General features: G+C 32.5%; 1 protein-coding gene across 1 annotated transcript in view; it reads right to left on the reverse strand.

Annotated features, from left to right (window-relative positions):
- The window catches only part of LOC139517853 (dynein axonemal heavy chain 2-like), a 92,951-nt gene that overhangs the window by 31,557 nt on the left and 38,634 nt on the right, over nt 1–22,760 (reverse strand). Inside the window, exons 23-45 of the mRNA XM_071309320.1 lie at nt 22,220–22,309; nt 21,687–21,935; nt 20,687–20,848; nt 20,327–20,449; nt 20,034–20,171; nt 19,215–19,297; nt 17,322–17,502; nt 16,870–17,008; nt 16,095–16,315; nt 15,198–15,290; nt 14,354–14,584; nt 13,560–13,748; nt 9,617–9,913; nt 9,021–9,201; nt 7,716–7,996; nt 7,101–7,226; nt 5,168–5,386; nt 4,549–4,666; nt 3,555–3,835; nt 2,797–3,206; nt 2,462–2,660; nt 1,800–2,024; nt 470–574 (exon numbers count right to left, since the gene is read on the reverse strand). Of these exons, the coding sequence (XP_071165421.1) occupies nt 470–574; nt 1,800–2,024; nt 2,462–2,660; nt 2,797–3,206; nt 3,555–3,835; nt 4,549–4,666; nt 5,168–5,386; nt 7,101–7,226; nt 7,716–7,996; nt 9,021–9,201; nt 9,617–9,913; nt 13,560–13,748; nt 14,354–14,584; nt 15,198–15,290; nt 16,095–16,315; nt 16,870–17,008; nt 17,322–17,502; nt 19,215–19,297; nt 20,034–20,171; nt 20,327–20,449; nt 20,687–20,848; nt 21,687–21,935; nt 22,220–22,309 (4,341 nt within the window). The remainder of the gene's footprint in view (nt 1–469; nt 575–1,799; nt 2,025–2,461; nt 2,661–2,796; nt 3,207–3,554; nt 3,836–4,548; nt 4,667–5,167; nt 5,387–7,100; nt 7,227–7,715; nt 7,997–9,020; nt 9,202–9,616; nt 9,914–13,559; nt 13,749–14,353; nt 14,585–15,197; nt 15,291–16,094; nt 16,316–16,869; nt 17,009–17,321; nt 17,503–19,214; nt 19,298–20,033; nt 20,172–20,326; nt 20,450–20,686; nt 20,849–21,686; nt 21,936–22,219; nt 22,310–22,760) is intronic.

The raw sequence follows: 22,760 nt of genomic DNA on the forward strand, positions 1-22,760 counted from the left end.
TAAACAGAACGTATATAAATTAAATAAAGATCAAAAAGGTAGTATGGGAGTATGGGAGTATTCCTCAAGCTTCATTTGGAATTAACTGTTAACGATCAGTCCCAAATGTTGATGCTGAAATTATTTGTGGGGACTTTAAATGAATGAATTCATGTATTTTCTCATATTTATTTATTTCAGACAAAATAGATTTCAATTCAAATTCCAGGAAATCAGGAAAAATAAACATGATTATAAATTGCCATCTTGTTTTTTTGCTATTTCAGAAAAAATGTTTGAAATATGATTAATTTCTGGTAATCTCCCTAAAATTTTAATTTGTGGAAAATTAAGGTCTTCAAAGCAAGATTACCTGTTTGTTAATGATAAATAAGTCATGAATAGATGTTAATCTTTTAAATATATCTTTATGTACAAGGTATACTGTTAGAACAAGTGTTTATCAAGTACTAAAATAAAATATACTAACCTGTGGGAAAGTCATGTTGATCAGATTAAATCTGCTCTGTAAACGTGGGCAGATAACTTGCCTTCCTCCACCAGGGGGACCCATTGCAGCTATCAAGAACATTTCCTGTTAATATAAGATAAATCTAACATGATATGCAGATCCAAAACAAATGAAAAGTGTTCCCTGTGTCTTGCCTATGATTGCTGCTGTCAACTTAAAAGTGACCCTGTATGTCATTCAAACCTGCTAGAAATGACGAACAGGAACAAATATGGTTTAGGGGTTGTTCTCTCGACACAAAATTCAAGCTTGATACTGTCTGAATTTGGATTATGATCAAACTTTTGACATAATATAGGTTTCTGACACAAAATATATGTGGTGAAAGATCTTAAAAATTTCAATTGGGTTGAAATATTTGTATTAATTTTCAATTGAAGACTTCTTCCTATTGCGCAATACTGTGCTATTGCACAGTAATATGGATATTGTGCAATATTGTGCTACAGCCCAATGCTGTGCTATTGCGCAATACTGTGCAATTGAAGATTTTTTTCTACTGAGCAATATTATGCAATTGGATATTTCTTGCTATTGTGCAATACTATGCAATTGAAGATTTCTGAATGTTGGGCAGTACTGTGCTTTTGGGAATCAGAGTCAAACAAGAATGTGTCCATAGTACATTGATGCTCCAACTCGCACTATCATTTTCTATGTTCAGTGGACCATGAAATAAGAAACATGTGTACAAGTTGATTATTCTTTATCAAAAACTACCTTGATAAAAAATACTAACCTAAAGCTGGACAGACAGACAAATGAACGAACGAATGGACAGACGAATGGACAAAGGCAGGAACGGACGCACAGACCAGAAAACATAAAGCCCCTCTACTATTGTAGGTTGGGCATAAATAAGCTAAAAACAAAACAGAATAAAAATAATAAACAAGAATGTGTCCATAGTACAAGGATGCCCCACTCGCACTATCATATTCCATGTTCAGTGGACCGTGAAATTGGGGTCAAAACTTTAAATTGGCATTAAAATTAGAAAGATCATATCATAAGGAACATGTGTACTAAGTTTCAAGTTGATTGGACTTCAACTTCATCAAAATATACCTTGACCAAAAACTTTAACCTGAAGCGGGACAGACGGACAGACGAACGGACGACACAGACCAGAAAACAAAATGCCCCTCTACTATCGTAGGTGGGGCATAAAAAGTGCTTAAATTGAAGACAACAGAATGTAAGATCCCAATGTCTTACTTCCCCAACAGTATTCTGCTTGAAAAAGTTTTTTTTTTAATTTGTTTCTCTCGTTCATACCAGAACGTACCCTGATTTCTTTCTGTGTTTGTTTCTCTCTGTCGTACCAGAATCCATAATCTAGCCACAACTTCATCAACTCCAAAGGAGGCTGTGAACCAAACGTATCCTTGGCTGGCATGTTAAAATCATCCATAAATGTAAGAAGTTTCTTCCCACCAATTGGTACATATACTCCCTTAGTTCTCTTCTCTACTCTACTCTCTATTATTTCTTGTACTTGGTTGGATGTGGTCTGAAATAATCATTTAAACATTTTTCATCTACAAGGATTTGTGATGGTTGAAAAGCCTCATTATGCAAACAAAAATTATTTCTAGTGGAAAGATTCTGCTTTCATCTCACTAGTCAATCTCTGCTGAAGTTTTGTAATTGTTAAAAGATTTACTTTTAGATTAAAAATGTGAATAACATATAATTTTCTTATGAAAATATCTGTAAACATAAAAAAATTGAATGGTGTTGGTTTTTTTTTTATATATATATAATCTATTACGAATTAAATGCTTCTTTTTGTAAATTCATTTGGGTGAAACTACACTTGGGTGAAACTACACCATAAATCATAATGCTTCCTTTTTGGTTGATCAAGATTCTAAATCAGTGCAAATATATATTCATTTAAAAATGGGAGTGCACATAGATTAATTATAAATAAACTATTCAACTAACATGAGCAGACATGTTGATGGTCAAGACAGAGTTTGATTTCTGATCACTCTTCCGTAATGTTTTGTTTGCCACTGACGTCTTCCCTGTACCAACTGGTCCCACAAGTAACACAGGATTAAATGAGTCAATCAAGGTAGACACAAGGTACTGGTACCTCACTGTATCTACTGTTGGTACAATAATCTTGTAGAATGGCATACTGAAATAGATGAATCCGAAATAGATGAACAAATGTACTTAAATTTTTTTATCATTCATGAAATTGACAAGAAAAACTTTTTTTTTTTTAGTTTACACATCAGAATTACAACATAAAATATAATTTAAAGTCAAACCTTGGATCATATTTCCATCCAGCCTTGAGTTGCTCATCCCAATGTATCCAAGATTTTCCTTTAGGCTCAACATAATACTCATAAATTGTATCTCTATTTGGGAAAGTTCCTTCAATTTCCCGAATAAAATTGTCCAATCTCTTCCTTCCATCTTCATCAACAGAGGCACCGATCGACCAAATCATACAAAACAAGAACCATAACTCTATTATCCTTGCAAGGCTTTCTTCTGATTGGTCAGATTGATCTATGCCATTTTCCGGTGTTGCTAAGGCATCAAACAGTTTACAAAGGGACCTAACTCCATTCATGGGAGCAATAGAAATCAGATCCTGGCAGTAGTACTTCTTGAAGGTTAAAATCTTTACCAGGTATTTATCAAACATTTTCTTTAGTTCTTCAACCAATACCTGTTTAAAAATTAACTCTATATCATTTTATAACTAAGATACAGTATTTATCAAACATTTTCTTTAGCTCTTTTTACAGGGCATTTGTCAAACATTATCTTTCATTATTCAAACAGTATTTATTTATTGTTCTATATCAGTAGTACAACCTCTCTTTACAATAATTCATTTCATATTATCAAGATTTAATTATGTTAATTGATGCTTCAATTTAAATAATTGATTTATTTCATTTTGGAAAGAGAAAACTCTGAGTTTGTTGCCATCTATCAGAACTATGGTGTAAGGTGTTATCTATTGTTCATTTTTAGAAAGTTTTTATGCTACAAAACTTCAGCAACTTTTTACCTCATTTTCTTTTTTAGTCTGTAGCCAACTCTCAACATATGGCAGCCACTTTAGGTCTTCATAATCAGCATACACCATACCACATCTAGATACAGTGGCAGGGGAAGCAACTGATAAATCTCCTACTTCAAACAGCAAGGACACTTGTTCAGGAAGTGAGATTCTCTCTCCATTAATCAGAGTCAGAATCTTATTATCGTCCATGACAGAATTCATACTCTCAATCCAGAGCGTATCTACTGGGCCATCAAATAAAATCCATCTCTCATCTGGTTTCTTATCTAAAATATAAAACAAAACATAAAAAAAGATACATTTATTTTTCATCAGATTTTATCTTTTAACCTATTTTATCATTAGTCCAGTCAAACTAAGTTTGAACATCAAACTAATTGCAACAGAAAATGTTTTAGTTCTAATCTATAGTAATAAGCCTCAAATATACACAGTAAAAGTCCCATAAAATCTAACTTGAGTAAACCTCAAATTTTGCATTTTTAATTCCTTAAGGATTTTAACATTGGAAAGGGTGATAACTCCGCCAAAATGAGTCTTTTTTTTTGTTGTTGTCAGTTTTTGGTTGTTTTTCTTAAAATTCATGTAAAATATGATACTTTGATGGGGTTATAAGTTTGTATTTGACTATATTATACAACCTTCTACTCATGTAATGTACAAAACCGAAGTGTTACAGGTTATTTTTTTTTTGGCATATTTTTCATTAAAGTATTGCAAATTTATGGCTTTGTGACCATTTTGAAAAATTAATGTGAATACTTGGGACTCTTTTCTGTGTACATTTGGGGTATAATGCTAAAGTTTAAAACTTAAAAATCTTCTGTTGCAATTACTTCAAGGTTAGGGTCAAATTTATGCTAGATTGATTGGACTACATAGCTTTTAACATTTTAACAATGATGACTAATGTTGAGTGTAATAAGACATCATGTAAAATGAAGTCTGAGATACCTTGTTTTGGTTTAATGATACATACCAGTACAAGCATTTCTCATGATACTTGATAATATTCCATCAGTCCAATCATTAGTACTAAACTCAAATTCTCCATACAGTTCTCCCAGAGATAAAGCCTTGGCATTCAGGGGAAATACCTGCAAATATACAAAATCCATTAGATCAAGCTCTTAGTTTGAGCTTTTGTACATTAAATCATTTTTTTGAGAAAAAAAATCTTCGAAAAAATTCTTGTATAGGCTTATAATGTTAAAAATTGACAAAAAAATAACAACATTTTTAATTATACTTTCTGGAGCACCTGCATTCACCTAAGTGTTTTTAGTAGGATTGTTGCTTAAACTTTTGTTTTCTGTATAATGTACAATGTTTCCACTGTTTTTTTCTTTTTGGCCATGGTATTGCCTGTCTCCCATATTGATTTATCCATCGGTATTTTCTGTATTTAACTTTTAGTTACGACTTTCAACCGAAAAATAACTGACAATCAAGTGTTTATCTGATGGTATCATTCACGTTAAATTCTAGCTTTGAGCATTGTGACCTTTAACCTGTTAATTAAATTTCTTTTAAAGTATGGCTTTTTCAAATGTGATTTATATCATTATTGTGATAAACTTATCAAGTTTTAAAATTACCTTAACATTTTGGAAGTTTTCATCTCCCTTTTTAAAGAGTGCTATGAGCGCCCCCTGCAATGTCTTCCATGCAGTTGTCTTCCCTGATTGAGTTCCTCCGACTATCATGACGGAGTGTCTAGATGACTTTGTCTCATAAAGCTGCATTGCCTTTTTAATGGAGTGTGTATGAGCTTGTAAATGTGTACTCTTCAGTTCTGCTACAATGGCGTTCTTCATCTGTAAATTAGAAAATCAATTTGCATCATTGAAATATTGTTAACTTCATACCTCATAGACCTTTTACATTAAAAAAAAAGAAGTAAATTATTGTTTTACACATCAACTTACAGCTAGTTTTCTTTAATTGACATCAAATTGTCATAATTGAGAAAAAGACAATATCAGTATATTTAAATCTGACAATTATTTCTATATCTTTGAGAACATGTCTCTCTCTAGGTGAGCTGCAGACTTATCAACAATTTCATGATGGTGACTGACTGACTGTTAAACTTGTGTAGTGACACAATAAGACCAAGCTAATAAGGCTGTTGGAGAAGTTTTATGTTAATTACTTTTGTTAAATTTGAACATGAATGTGCATAAAGTATCAATTGTAATATGAAAGCATCATATGATAAGGTACAGTAATCGGTAGTTTTGATCAGAAATACTTTCAGTTTTATGTTCAAAATAATAAACTTGAACTTTACACATGTCCCCTTTCTGACTGTATAAGTTTCTACATATATATTACTAAAACAAACATTTGTTGAACCTAAGTTCAACACAGTTAAACATCTTGGTTTATACAAACACAAAATTAAAACAAAATTTAAAAAAATAGACAAGCATTGGTTCATTTATAAAAATATAGTATATACCAATACACATAATTAACAGCGGCTGGTGATGTTTGATAGCCTGACCGGTTTCGGTCCATAAAGGACCTTCATCAGAGGCAGAATGGTGGATTAATGTTTGCACCCTATTTATATAGATATGGTAACCGGCGGTTGAGTTGACCGGCGGTTGAGTTAACCGGCGGTTGAGTTAACCGGTGGTTGAGTTAACCGGCGGTTGAGTTAACCCGCGGTTGAGTTAGGCGGCGGTTGAGTTAACCGGCGGTTGAGTTTACCGGCGGTTGAGTTAACCGGTGAAAAATCCCAGTGGGATTTTCCATGGTTACAATTATCTATATTTAGCTAATGTTCATGTTACAGTAAACTTTTTGACATGTTACGGTAAACATTTTTACACTATATGGTAAACATGTGACCTGATGATATAACCATGTTTGGGCTTTAGCATTGGATAAAGGGTGTTTTAATAATTTAAGAAGTACATAGTAATCACTTAGTCTTGATCTTTGGCTTATGATCCACCTAAATATCAAGTCTTGGAATAGTATTTCATGGTAGTTATGTGATCTTAATATTTGGCTTATGATACACCTAAATATCAAGTCTTGAAATAGTACTTCCTAGTAGTCATGCAGTCTTGACCTCAGGCTTATGATACACCTGTATATCAAGTCTTGAAATAGTAATTCATGGTAGTCATGCAGTCTTGATCTTTGGCTTATGATACACCTAAATATCAAGTCTAATAATAGTATTTCATGGTAGTCATGCAGTCTTGACGTTTTAGCTTGTGATACACCAAAACATCAAGTCAAAACTATTACCCCCCCCTAACCAAACAAAATTTGGTTTAGGGGGGGGGGGTTCTTATTGAGAATGCTTCATTTAAGCCTTTAGTACTCCTTTCAAGATCAAAGGTAGATGAATATTAATCCTCAGTGTTAAAAAGTTTTCAACACCTTAAGTTTGTAATGTAGGTATTACATATATACATCAATTTCAGGTAATCGCTAGGCTTACGCTTAGAGCTCCTATGCCTATGGTTCATTTATACTTTGTACTATTTGTACAAACATTAAAATACTTACTATAGTATGTTCTACAGTTGGCATTTCTATTCCCGGGAAAAGATCTGATATAATTCCATTAAACAATGACAGGTCAGCTGATGTTAGCTTTGCTGCATTCATATCCTTCATGGACAAAATTAACACCTATAAATATATACATATATATATTTAAGTAATAAAATTGAGAATGGAAATGGGGAATGTGTCAAAGAGACAACAACCCGACCAAATAAAAAACAACAGCAGAGGGTCACCAACAGGTCTTCAATGTAGCGAGAAATTCCCGCACCCAGAGGCGTCCTTCAGCTGGCCCCTAAAGTGTCTGTACTTAGTTAGGACTATAATGATTGTAAATGAGACGAAACTCCACTAGAGACCAATTGACATAGAAATTCACAACTGTAGGTCAGTGTACAGCATTCAACGTTGATAAAAACCCATATTAGATAGTCAGCTATAATAAGTTAGTTTTATTTTAACAGTAATTTGTTATACGTGTACCCCATTCTTAATCAAAACACACCAACATATTTTTCTTTGATTCTATGTTCTATGTAGAAAAAATCATTTCATCAATTTCAAGTTTTTGATTAAAAGTGTTAATTTCCATAGATCAAAAATAGCTATACCAACCTCTTCATCAGATAGGTTAGGAGAGGTCCTTCGTTTTGGGCCAGCATATCTGAGTACAGACACCAAAGCTCTCAATCCAAAGTCATAATGATCCTGTTTAGAGAGTTGTTGTTCTGCTAGAGAGTACAGTGTGTATGTTTTCCTGGCCAGTCCTTTACAGTTGTTAAAACCCTCACCAAACAGAATGATTTCTGCTATCAGTGTGGAGTCTGGTGAAACCATAGCTATAGGTCGAAACATAGACTTCAGATTGTCTGGAAGCTCAGTCCTTCCAGCATACCCTGAAACAGAAATTAGGATATAGCATTCAAGTGTCAAAACATAGACTTCAGATTGTCTGGAAGCTCGGTCCTTCCAGCATACCCTGAAACACAAATTAGGATATAGCATTCAAGTGTCGAAACATAGACTTCAGATTGTCTGGAAGCTCGGTCCTTCCAGCATACCCTGAAACAGAAATTAGGATATAGCATTCAAGTGTCGAAACAAACACTTAGATTGATGGAAGCTTAATCCTTCATGCATACCAGGTCACAGAAATAAAAATATAGCTTAAATTGATGGAAGCTGAATCCTTCATGCATACCAGGTCACAGAAATAAAAATATAGCAAAGTGTTAAATATAGAATTAGATTGATGGAAGCTGAATCCTTCATGCATACCAGGTCACAGAAATAAAAATATAGCAAGTGTTAAATATAGAATTAGAATGTTTGGAAGCTCAATCCTTCCCCTAATTCCTGTACCTGAAATAGGACCATAGCAATAATATTAAAATCATTCATATCAATTAAAGATTCAAAGTATGGACAAAAAAGTGGGAATCCAATATATCAGAAAAGTACTTGCATGTTACAACTCATCATTGTCAAACTGCTGACCAAATATGAAGTCATTATATTACATAGTTTCTGAGAAAAGTGTAAAAAAATATTTGTTTGAAAAACAGATTGATAAAGGACTATAGCTAGATAACAATATAGCCCTAAGAGTAGGGACATTAAATTTTAATTCTAAGCAAAACTCTTGCAAATAAATTTTATTTTCGATGTCAAAATTTGCAAATTTTTGTAAAAAGTTCTATGTGATTCAATCAATTTGAACACAACTTTTAATGTCTTTACTATCTTAAGAGGTGTGCAAATATAGATTTTAAAGTTTTTTGTTATATTTGTATACTTTTCAATAAAATGTAAGAAAGAAAAACTCTTTGTTCAGTCTTACAATGTTTTACCTCCTTAAGTTTCCATTTAATGTTTTGTATGAACAATATAAACTGACTATAAAAAAAGAAAAACTCTAACCTGGATTCATTGTGATAAATATTCCACAAGTTGGTATGAGGGTTATTTCCCTTCTTTCAAATGTAAATCTTTTGGCCCTTGATGACAGTGCACTCAGTATTGACAGTATTTGCTGAGCCACCACAGACAATACTTCTATATTGATACGATTGAACTCATCAAAACATCCCCAGGCTCCAGTCTGTTAATACACAAATTAATTCTAGTCAAGAAAGATAATAAACAAGAAGATGGTTTTTTAGTGTGATTTTCTTGTTTTTTGCTTTATTGCTTTAGTATAAGTTTTTGCTGAAACATGCAATAGAATTATCATCATCATATCAATGAAGAGGACCTAACGTTTAAATACTTTTATCACAAAGTGTATGTAGCATTCCTATAATGGAATTGACTAATCTCTGTTGATCAACAATCACAATAATCAATCTAAGAAATGATTTAAATCTACAGCATAAACTGAACATATTTTAATGGCTGACTTAAACTCTCAATTTGAATCAATAAAAAAATTGTCAATCATGAAAATGTGTTGCCAGTTATTAATGAGTAAGATTATGTTCATGTGTAAAAGTATTTAACCAACAGTTAATACATACCTGGGCCAAACCTGAGAACATTCTTCCCATGGACCTGAAATCTAGACCTTCTGAACAGTTGACAACAATGACATACATTCCTAAGGCTTTTCCTAAATCCTTGACAGTCTCAGTTTTTCCAGTACCAGCTGGACCTTTAGGACTACCTCCTCTGTGGAGATGTAGTGCAGTGGTCAGTGTAATGTAGCAACGGTCAGTCAATGGTGTGATGACCAGCCTTCTAGAGTCGAGATATTCACAGCCATATCTAAAATCAGTATTGGTCTGTTTGATGACACAAACATCATCTGCCTGATCCTAAAACATTTATTACATTTATTACATTTATTACATTTATTACATTTATTACATGTATTACATTTATTACTTTTATTACAATTGTTACATTTATTAATTTTAACTATTTCATTGCTTTATTACATTTATTACATTTATTACATTTTAATTATTTCATTGGTTTCCAAACAATTGGTTTTAAGCATACTCAATGAGGGTTAATTCAAAGAACATTTGTTGCACACATGGAAATCATATCCTATGTTATTTACAAAAGTTTATGTTAGGAAAAGAACAAGAGGATATGAATAAGATATCAGAAATATATAGCTTTACACTCATCTTACAAAAAGTAAGGACTAGTTTAAACTTCCTATCTTAGCAATAGCAATAGTTATCCCCTTCAAAAACTGAACTGTAGTTCAAAGCATCTGAAACAAGTAAGTGTTTGACAGATTGGACACATTGCCACAATCAAGCTCCAGATAAGCCATGAAGAACAAAGTTATTCTAATGCTGATTTAAGGGGGTTCGCGGGTCTAAATCATTTATATAGGATTTCTCTATATTTTTCTATAAATGAACTTTATCGTATAGTTAATAGAAAAATAAAATAAAAAAGTGGGGTCACCGTTCATTTGCGCTCACAATTTGCCTTCGAAAGAAGCATACATTTTTGTAAAGGTGTTTTTTTTCTGTTGAAGTAATAGGAGAAATAAAGGTAATATCGGAATAAAAAAAGAAATTTATTACAGAAATCGCTAAAATTTTACAATAATTTAGTTTAAGTACAGCTTATATGGAAATTATATTAAAAAAGATAGGTCACCGATGAGTTGAAAAAGATATTTCAATTTTAAAGCCAAAAAATGGCATTTTTCCACCAAAGGGAGATAATTTGGAACTTTTTTAATGATGTATACATTTTAAAAGTCATCTGGGGCCAACACGAATTGATTTTTTTGAATTATTTTTGTACCATATGATAAAGTAACAACTACAAAAGGAAATAAATAAAATTTGTAATGAAAAACAAATGTTTGACTTTTTTCTGAAATTTTTATACCCTCGAGCCTCCTTAAGCTTATAATGTTAAAGCAAAAACAATTATGGCAATCAACTATCACTACAGGACTACAGGCTCCTTACTCAGGACAAGCTCAAAGTATAACTTACCCTTAAGAGATATAACTAACGTCTATGAGATAAAACTAGGGATGTCAAAAGATCTGAAATTTAATACTCAGATACTCGGTCATGATACTCGAGTACTCGGGAGTACTCACGAGTACTCGTATGAATCTTAGTTTAAACCCATTTATTTATAGTGGATTGGGAAACAAGTTTTGAAACTTATATCAATCCCTTTCCACTTTGCGGGTGCGAGTGCTGCCTTATAGCGGCATTAGCCTGCTCTTTTTCGAAATCTACAAGGGTGTCTTTAACGTGCAAGAGATGTGGCTCTCTTTCAACACAGGTCAGCCATTTATCGTCCCCTTCCAACAGACTATCATCGTTTCCTCAAGACCATACTCCCAAATGGTGTCAAGGGGTGTAGGATGAATCTTAAACATCTAATGAAAAGTTTAAGTTTTAGGTGGGATGCAGTGTTTTTGTAACTAACTTTATAGAAACAAATTAACGAAAGACAAACGTACTACAAACACAGCATGGTCCTCTGTTTTTTTGTTTGTATTAATTAAACAATGAATTACTGACCAAACTTTCTACAAGTAACCTATCATAATAGCAATTATTGTTTGTGTATGTGTTCATGAACCAAATTCAAATAAAATCAAAAATATTTGCATATGAAGTCCAACAAAGTAGACAATATATGTATCATCTGTTCCTGAGGAGTTGGTACTTTTTATAATACAACTTGTCCATTAATTTGTCAACAACAATATTTGACTTCAAATTACTTGTGCATTTCCGTAATGCTCAGTCTTACTTTTTCTGTGTTTTTTTTTGCACTGTCATATGTCTGATTTTCTTTCTTTTTAGCCATGACGTTAAGTTTATTTTTCGACTTTTGGGTTTAAATGTTGCACTCTTACTTTCGCCTATCTTTAAATTGTAATTTAAACAATTATAGATTAAGGTTTCAAATACAGAGTAATTACAGCTTTTACATTAATGCTAGCAAGACAAATCTTTGTTTGACTTGCTTGCTTTGTTTGTATCAGTGTTTGCTCAAGCATGGCAATTAAGACAGGCGGGGCTTCAGCTTGTATACATCATACTTACATTTTATTGGACGTTTGAGGTTAAGGACACTAAATTTTAAAACATCACATGACACATATTCTCACATGTTTCCTTACCTGTAAATATACAATACAGACAGGATTCTACTTCGTCGAAATTATCTCTCCATTACGCCAGTTCATTTTCACAATCGTAGAAATGGAAGACATTTTTTTTTTCAAAGATCCAACTTTAATAAAGACTATCGTCAAGCACTTTCAGTAAAATAGCTATTCGAACACACCTACTCTGATTTTGTGATCCATTGGATAGGTATTTTACTTGACCCCTATATTTCATCTTTTAGTTATTTGATTTTTTTTATGTTATAAAGGTAACCTGTAGCTTTGCTTTATAAAATGATAGAATCTAAAGCGAGATGGTGTATCAAATACTCTTGCTTTGTACTTTTTCAAGACAAAATATTCATCTCAAACACACCCTAGCATATAAAAGGTGCACTCGATTTTCTCTTTTCGATACAATTGTTTCCCATTTTTTGGAATATTTTCTTGAGTTATATAATGAAAGGGCAGACATGGAAATAACTAACTGAACAAATAGATTGATATGTTATAAAAACAATATTAGGTCAATGTTGAAGGCCAGTTTCTCAGCCTCATACAAAAAAAAAGTTTATATTTTTCTTTCATTGACAAATTATTGTATTTTTACAGGTGAGGTCATGTGATGTTTTAAACTTTAGTGTCCTTAACCTCAAACATAACGTCCAATAAAATTTAAGTATGATGTATACAAGCTGAAGCCCCGCCTATCTTAATTGCCATGCTTGAGCAAACATTGATACAAAAAAAGCAAGCAAGCCAAACAAAGATTTGTCTTGCTAGCATTAATGTAAAAGCTGTAAATTAATTTAAATGTACATCTCATACCAATCACGTTTACACGGAAGTCTGGATTAACAAACAAAGGTGAGTTTATACGGCTTGTGATGTGTCAATTATTAATTCATGAAAGTGTTGATCTGGTACAAACACAGTTAAAAATATCTCTAATCAGTTATGTAGGATTCACCGCAGGTCACTTTGATTTTGTTCTTGTTTGGAAATATGATCTCGTCAATAATTTCAGACGAAAGACTATTTGACTTTTTATTTTTTGTTACAAGTTGTGCAATAGAAAACATTCCCTCGGATGAAAAAGACGTTGCTGCATGGTACTACTATAACAAATAGTATCCTCATGGTAATCATATTTATGTTGTTAATTGATTTTTTTAGTATTACTCTGGGGATATTTCAACGAAACTAATGTGAGTGGAAATTTGAAGAGAATTTCTCAAGATGTATAACACGCTAACAAGTATCTGAGTACTTAAACTGTACTCAAATACTCGGCCTTCTGAGCAAGTACCCGAGTACTCGAGTACTCGTTGCCATCCCTAGATAAAACTTACCTTCTCCATATAATATCTAAGATGACAAAGCCACTCAAATGCGTTTTCATCATTACATCCAGACTTTACTAACTTTTCTATTACATCCCTAGCATGAACTTCTATGGTAACAAGGGCAGTAACTTTTAGTCTCTGCATCTTTGTCAAGTTTGACCGTATTATTTCGGAGTATCTGTTCAATGAAGTCACCTGAAAAATAAATCAGTACAACTACTTTTATAGCACAAAATGCAGTAGCTCAAACACCTCCAAAACTTGTTCATCTTTTGACTTGTTTCCAACTAATTATTCAATGAATTCAGCGGAGGGAAAGAAAGAGAAGCATGAACTATGAGATACCATAAATAAATATAATTATACTGTAAATTTTGGAATAATTGCAAAAAATGCCACTTGGTGAGTTTGGCAATAAGAATTTGCATTCTGAAATCCGACATATATTTTTGTAAGCAGCTTTTCTTGTAATCAAAATATTTTTTCTATTTTGTCCTGTCTCTACAAAATAGTAATATTGAATGCAGACAAAAATTTCTGAATTTAGTTTTTTTATATGTAGAAAATCATGCGTTGAGTGGTAATCATTCACTATTATTAAGTACCTTTTTTCTTCCTTATCCTCAGGGCCTTTATAGGGGCCTAAAGGTCTGTCAATGTTAAGGACTTCTATCATTCCCAAATCATGAAATGACCCTAATTTTTTCACAGTCCTCGCACATGGCATCTAGTTTCCTCTTATCCTGATAAGTTCAAGTTCCTTCCCTACATTTGTTTTTACATGTTTACCATCAAATTACCTGTTTTTTCTTCATTGTCCTGAGTGGCTTTTTGTCTCCTCTGATCCTGACATGTTTCAGGGCTTTCTCTGTATCGCTGGTCCACTGTATTTGACTAGCTACAATACAGAGTTGTCCAGGATGTTCTTTCAGCCATTTGTCTTTCTTAGATTTCTTCAATGCAGATTTTGTAGCGACCAATCTCTCCATCAGTGTATCAACCATACCTGCTTCCACATCTCCTAGCCAGTTCTATGGATCAGATATATTAGAAACTTCATATTACTATATAGATTAAAAAGGGTAACTATATTCTTTAAATCAAAAACTCATCTAAAAATTCATACATTTTTGGAGGACATTTTAAAGATCAATGACCTTTAACAGGAGGTTATATGTAAATTAGTGCCCATTCTTGTTTTTTTAATCTCTCACATAAAATTCTAAACTTTGGTTGATTTGCAGTTATCTTGTGGTTAATTATCTCCCTTGAATTAAAGTTGTGCATACATCATCTCCCTAGCCAAATCAAATATTCTATGAACCATAAACCTTTAAAACTAATTATCAATTCCTTATTGCAAATTAAAAAAAAAATCATAAACTTAGAAGTCATACAAGATGGCTGCTATTTGATTCTCAGTTGAACATCAAATTCAACAGTGTTTATCTACTTTAACTGGAATACTCTTTAAAAGAATCTTCAATGCTTAGGCCTGTTATTTTCAATTTATTTATATTCAAATAGAAGCAGCAAATCACAGGATAAAGTTACTTTCCAATGCATAAGTTCTTCTATCTAGGGTAAAATCTGAAATAAGGCAACTCAAGGTAGATTCTTTTAAATTATTCCCTGTATACCTACCTCCACTTGGCCATCTAGAAACACCCCAGAATTGATAAACTCTACTTTTTCACCATCTTCCGAGTTCATTGATATGGCCTTTATATGTTTTCCCTGAAATATTAATAAGATTTCTATATAACAGATCAATTAAAACTTCAAACAGTTTTGCTTTACTGTAAATTAATTTCTTTTCTTCCTGGGTACCAGTTTTTGTTGATTGTGGAAAACCTGCAATTTGGTGGATATCAAATTTCATGGTTTTGCCAAAGGTTTTTGTAATCAACAAAATTGGTATCCAACAACTATTATGAATCCACAGTACCATATAAGATTCAAAGTTTAAAACAGAGATTTATTGAATACATCATACAATAAACATAGAAAACATATATAATGTACATAGACCTATAATGGTTTACTTTTACAAATTATGACTTGGATGGAGAGTTGTCTCATTGGCACTCATACCACATCTGCTTATATCTATAGAAAACATATGACCAGTAACAAATCAACACATTAATTCAGGGATGTGTATAACTCATTCATCAGTGAAGTGAAAATATTCAAATATACCACTGAAAATTGTTCTCATAAAGGACAGCAATAAAATCCTTCTTCCATTACTTTGAGTTTTTCAAGTATTTGTAGTAATTTTGTGTCATGAATATTGATAAACCATATAGCTTTCTTTTTACGTTGTTCAAGTTTGGTTTTAATGTTGTCACTTTTGCTATGTGTTATGATCTCATTCTGTTTTTGAAATAAAAGATAGCAATATAAGCAATGTTTCTTTTTTCTGGGCTTTGTTATGTATGTGATGGAAATTTGTGTCATGAATTTATACATCCATTCCTTTCTATCAATACAATAATAATGTTGTTTATTTTCATAAATAACAAATTGATATATTGCCTCTTTTTTCATGTCCAGGAAACTGATATTATCAAACAATTTCTTCAAGTGAGGCTGAACAGAGTTTGGTGTCTTAGACTGTCCAAGTATTTCCAGCAAGTCATCATTTGATATAAAGTAAAATCTTGGGAAAACTCCACGCTTTGTTTCCAGATAGGCCTCAAGGGATTTCTGAATACTTTCTAATTTCTTGTTCATTTCATTCAATTCGTCTAACAAGCCTGCAAAAACATATCAATATACATTAAGATTTTATAGAGACTTGCAAATCTAACAAAAATTACTTGTTATACTGTTTCTGACAGATTTAATGCAATTTGTTAGGACCTCCTCATCATTATCTTCAAGCATATAAAATTTAATACTAATTGGTAAAGCCTATTTTTAATTCCAAGTTTCAGAACATGTTCAATGCTTAAACTAAAATATTGTATATATAATTTCAAATTTCTTAAAAAGTCTGTGTCGAAAAATATTTTTGTATGGCAAACCAATATTTTGTGAGCAAACCTATAGCTGCCAACTTCTACACCAGTTTTCTCTAGTTAAAATTTGTCTCATTGTCAATCATACCGTATGTTCTTACTTTTATATTCATTTTCTCATTACATTTGTCACATTGATGACTTGACTGGTTTTTCTGAAGCACTTTGCCAAAATATTATGACCAGTTGAACAGTTTGATAAAACAGATTGCATTTGGTCTGGACTTTTGAATGAGCTGCTAATGATGGAAAGAAACACTTACAATCAAATCTAAAGACAACACATTTACCTTGATAATGTGTACAACGTAAGGCATTTTTATCAGCATGCATTCTGGTCATTATAGCTTTCCATTTCACATTCACTTCATCAAAGTTAGAAGATTCTCTGGGTAGCTGTTTCCGTATATCTTCTCCAAGGAAAATATTCTGAAATAACAGTTATGTTCATTACAAAAAGTCAAATGGTTTAAACCAAAAATGTTTTTCTATTGAATGAAATTTATCAATTTGGCAGGAAAAAAAACAAATATACCCTCATAAATTTTTATTTTTTTCTTATTTGTTGTAACTTTGAAACTGTTGACCTCACACAGTCCTCCTTCCCACAAAAACTATGCCTTAATCTCTACATACCAGTAAAACTTATGAACCTGTTGACTGTCAGATAAAAGGTCATACTGTCTATCCTCACTTGCACACCACCAATCTTGCTCCAATGAGAATTATAGAATGTACCAACCTCTAAATACATCCATTCTTTCTGTACCAGTAGAAGTATTTCTATAACTTCCAAAATGTTTGATAAAATTTTCTCCCATCTGTCAACATCCGTTTCAAAAGCTTTGATAAATCTAGATGCTTTCATTGATGATAGTCGTATCTGATTCTCATCTAAGCAAGAGAAAACGTTTTCAACACCCCTGTAAATAGTAAAACACAATTTGTGATTTCACAATTTTGAAGAAATTTGGACAAATTTCAAAAGACTTCACAATAAATTTTTGATTGGTTGATTGATTTGATTTTCTGTGTTTTAACACCACTTTAAAGCACTGCTTTTGTGTTATTTCATGACGGTCAGTTTTTATTGCTGGAGGAAAAAACTGACAATCCTAGAAATTTTGATTGGTTAGCAATGGATAATACTATACTGAATGGTACAGTATATTTAACTGTACCTTAGAAATGAAACATAATGACTGGATGTTAATTGTGTGTTCTACAAGGATCACCAGTACTTCACCTTTCATCTGATATCTTAATTACTAAAATATATGCTAAAGATTTACCTTCATGCGTAGAAACTATTTTGTTTTAAATATGTACTACTTTCCAGTATGTTCTTTTCTGAATGGGCCTGACTAGGTGGTGTTACATCTAACAAAGTCTATCCAAATTATTTTTTCAAAGAATTCCGCTCGAGCCGGAGCTAGGGACTGTCTTAAACTTGCAGTGAGTAGAGAGGGTTTTTGTTGTTGTGCATTAACTGATTTTGTGTCATGGATGGATGTTACATATCATTTGTTCTTTTTATACTCACACTAGCTTGTAGTGACCACTATCTTTATACTCACACTAGCTTGTAGTGACCCCTATCTTTATACTCACACTAGCTTGTAGTGACCCCTATCTTTATACTCACACTAGCTTGTAGTGACCCCTATCTTTATACTCACACTAGCTTGTAGTGACCCCTATCTTTATACTCACACTAGCTTGTAGTGACCCCTATCTTTATACTCACACTAGCTTGTAGTGACTGACCCCTATCTTTATATGGACACTAGCTTGTAGTGACCCCTATCTTTATACTCAAACTAGCTTGTAGTGACCCCTATCTTTATACTCACACTAGCTTGTAGTGACCCCTATCTTTATACTCACACTAGCTTGTAGTGACCCCTATCTTTATACTCACACTAGCTTGTAGTGACCCCTATCTTTATATGGACACTAGCTTGTAGTGACCCCTATCTTTATACTCAAACTAGCTTGTAGTGACCCCTATCTTTATACTCACACTAGCTTGTAGTGACCCCTATCTTTATACTCACACTAGCTTGTAGTGACCCCTATCTTTATACTCACACTAGCTTGTAGTGACCCCTATCTTTATACTCACACTAGCTTGTAGTGACCCCTATCTTTATACTCACACTAGCTTGTAGTGACCCCTATCTTTATATGGACACTAGCTTGTAGTGACCCCTATCTTTATACTCAAACTAGCTTGTAGTGACCCCTATCTTTATACTCACACTAGCTTGTAGTGACCCCTATCTTTATACTCACACTAGCTTGTAGTGACCCCTATCTTTATACTCACACTAGCTTGTAGTGACCCCTATCTTTATACTCACACTAGCTTGTAGTGACCCCTATCTTTATATGGACACTAGCTTGTAGTGACCCCTATCTTTATACTCAAACTAGCTTGTAGTGACCCCTATCTTTATACTCACACTAGCTTGTAGTGACCCCTATCTTTATACTCACACTAGCTTGTAGTGACCCCTATCTTTATACTCACACTAGCTTGTAGTGACTCCTATCTTTATACTCACACTAGCTTGTAGTGACCCCTATCTTTATACTCACACTAGCTTGTAGTGACCCCTATCTTTATACTCACACTAGCTTGTAGTGACCCCTATCTTTATACGGTATAATTTCAAGATCTGTTGTATTCCATACTGCTTCTATTACTTCAAGTCCCTACAACAAATAAATTACACACATGTAAAATATTTAATTGGAAACAAGATGAAAATTTAGAAACAAAGACAACTTAAAGCAATTTAAATGAATCTATTCAAACTTAATCAGAATTCAAACTTAATCCGAATTCAAACTTTTCACATAACTTTATTTTGTTTTGCTATTATAAAATAATACACATTTTATTACAAACTGGTTGTGTATTTCTGCTGTATATTTTTCTCACTACTTTGAAACATTTACATATGACAATCACTGTCAAAAGTGACTGTAACTTTACACAGCTATAATTACCATCTCAATGACTCATTACAGTACTCTATACATACTATAGTTATTAGACATCATTGAAATCTCTGAATGTATAATTACCTACACAAGGAATAATTACTCTATAAATACACGTTCTCAGACACCAGAGCAAGCTCTGAATATATAATTACCATCTCAATGACTCATTACAGTACTCTATACATACTAGTTATTAGACATCATTGAAATCTCTGAATGTATAATTACCTACACAAGGAATAATTACTCTATAAATACACGTTCTCAGACACCAGAGCAAGCTCTGAATATATAATTACCATCTCAATGACTCATTACAGTACTCTATACATACTAGTTATTAGACATCATTGAAATCTCTCAATGTATAATTACCTACACAAGGAATAATTACTCTATAAATACACGTTCTCAGACACCAGAGCTCTGAATATATAAATACCTGCTCAATGACTAACTCCTTAGTAGCAGCCTCTGATATATCATGTATAAGTTCTGCATAATGATCAAATCCCATCTCTATAATCTTCTCTAGAGTAAAATCATTTGATTTATGATCAAAATCCTTCCCCATCTCGTTCTGTAATACAAAGTGAAACTTAATGTTATTACTGAAAGACAAATTGAAACTTAATGTCATTACTAAAAGACAAAGTGAAAATTAATGTCATTACTAAAATACAAAGTAAAATTTAATGTCATTACTAAAGAAAAAGTGAAACTTTATGTTTGTACCTGAATTTTGTCCCAATGTCTTTTTCTCATGGCTGTATTTTTCAGGTCATTAATCAGGGGCATGGTACGTTTGAACTGATCAACACGATTTTTACTTGTCTCAACAACTTCCCAGTTCCTATCCTAAAATGAAGAATTATCATAAATATAGAACATGTTTGTATAAGCAATTGTTTGGGAAGAAAAATATGTAACATATCAATATTTTCATTTATCTTTAAATAATCTTTTAATAACTGTGATTATTTATCAACATACAAGTAGCTCTGTAAGGGATCATAGGATAACACTTTTCTTTTATTTTGTAAAACATATAAGAACACAATACAGCTTTATTAGAAAACTATTTTGACTACTTACTGCTAATAGTTTACTATACTTCAATAGTTTTTTATGATCAGCAATAGCTGTAGCTTCCATGGTCTCTGTCTGTAGATCTACAAACTTGTTTACTTTCCATTCAGCCCACGATGTCTCCCATTCTTTGTTCATCAACCAGATATCTTCTATATATTGTAAATCCTGTTATAAAACAACCAGATTATTGAACCAACCAGTTATATCTTATATATTGTCATTCCTCTGGTAAAAATTATAAATGTAAGTAAGCTCAGAAAGGATACAAACTGCCCTGCAAAACTATTAGTATATGGAAATTAAGTCAGCGAATACACAGGGTGATTCATTTATTAAGTCACCGAATACACAGGGTGATTCATTTATTAAGTCAGGGAATACACAGGGTGATTCATTTATTAAGTCAGGGAATACACAGGATGATTCATTTATTAAGTCAGCGAATACACAGGGTGATTCATTTATTAAGTCAGGGAATACACAGGGTGATTCATTTATTAAGTCAGCGAATACACAGGGTGATTCATTTATTAAGTCAGGGAATACACAGGATGATTCATTTATTAAGTCAGCGAATACACAGGGTGATTCATTTATTAAGTCAGGGAATACACAGGGTGATTCATTTATTGACAAAAAACACCACAAAAACAAAGCAAAACCTGGTGTTAATCCCCAATATGGTATGCACTCTCGTTTGTTGGCCTCAGTCAATATACCTTCTCAATTTATTAATATTTTTTTATAGGAAGGTTGGTCAATGTTGGTATGTATGATAAAGGGTTTCATTTAGTCCAAGGATAACAAGGCCATTTGTTATCTGTTTCATTTCATGTCTTCTAAACTAAATATAATTAAAACCATTTCTATTTTCATTCTTCCTCCACAAAACTATTTCTTTATTCAGAGGCTAGTCTATGAGTATGAATATAATGAGACCATTTCTATTTTCAAACCCATAAAAACCATTTTGTGTATAGTGAGTTTATTTTTATTTTCCTACCTTCTCCATAAAAGCTATTTCTTTATTAGGTGGCTGATCTATTTTGAAGATATTGAGCCCATCTCTAATCTCTTGTTGAGCTTTCTTAAAGGCCATGAGCTGTTCCTGTACTACACTGATACTTTCTAAAGCTTCTCCTGTCCCTATAGTACTAGTAAACGGTCCATTCTTCTGAAAGTTGTCTAACAAGAAATGTACTTTTTTCTTGAACTCATCAGATTGAGCTAGTAATCCTGCTTTAAATATATCCTGAAAATATATATAATAATTCTTATAGAATTTGAATATACAGACAAACAAACAGATGGAGAGACAGAAAAAAGACAGAAAAGGGACATGCCGTCTATATAGTAGGTGTAGGATAAAAATGTGCACTGACCAGAGAAATAGCAGTTTTTGCATGAATTTACCCGATAAATCCATTTCATTATGGGTATGCCCAATAAAGTAGGTATATCAAGCAATATATAGGTGAATCAAGTATAATATAAATTTTCCAGCAATCAATGTATGTGTTCACTACAAAAATATACCTTATGTTTCTTCAGCATGCCTTCAGCCTCTTTCAAACTCTCTTGGAATATAAACCACTCATCTTTTAATTTTTCTTGTGTGGTCAAATACTGTAACAGAAAGTGTTCAATACAAATTTTAAAGATGTCAGCAAATTTAATCATAGAAACAGAAATGGCAGATAATATTTTGCTTTCCTAATTCTAAAGTCCTATATACCAATGATTGGTAGAACCTTGCAGTATTAGGTGTTCTTAATAGCTCTCATACACAGGTCAGAATATACCTCATATACTGGTTAGAATATCCATAATACACACACATTAATGACTTTCATAATGCTTCTTAATAAAAGGGTGTATATTAAAGTTATACAATCATTGGACATTTCTCCTTTAGAAAATATAGAAATTTCAAATTCACACTGCATGAAAGAGATCTATAGAACACTTAATGTCTAGTGGCAACTATTTGGTACATGATAAGTCATCTGATGAAATTTCCCCATTCAGACCTCACATGACTAGGAATTTATACATCCTGCACAACCAAACAGATGCC

Source organism: Mytilus edulis, chromosome 3 (assembly GCF_963676685.1).
Source record: "Mytilus edulis chromosome 3, xbMytEdul2.2, whole genome shotgun sequence".
NCBI classification, from domain to species: Eukaryota; Metazoa; Mollusca; class Bivalvia; order Mytilida; family Mytilidae; genus Mytilus; species Mytilus edulis.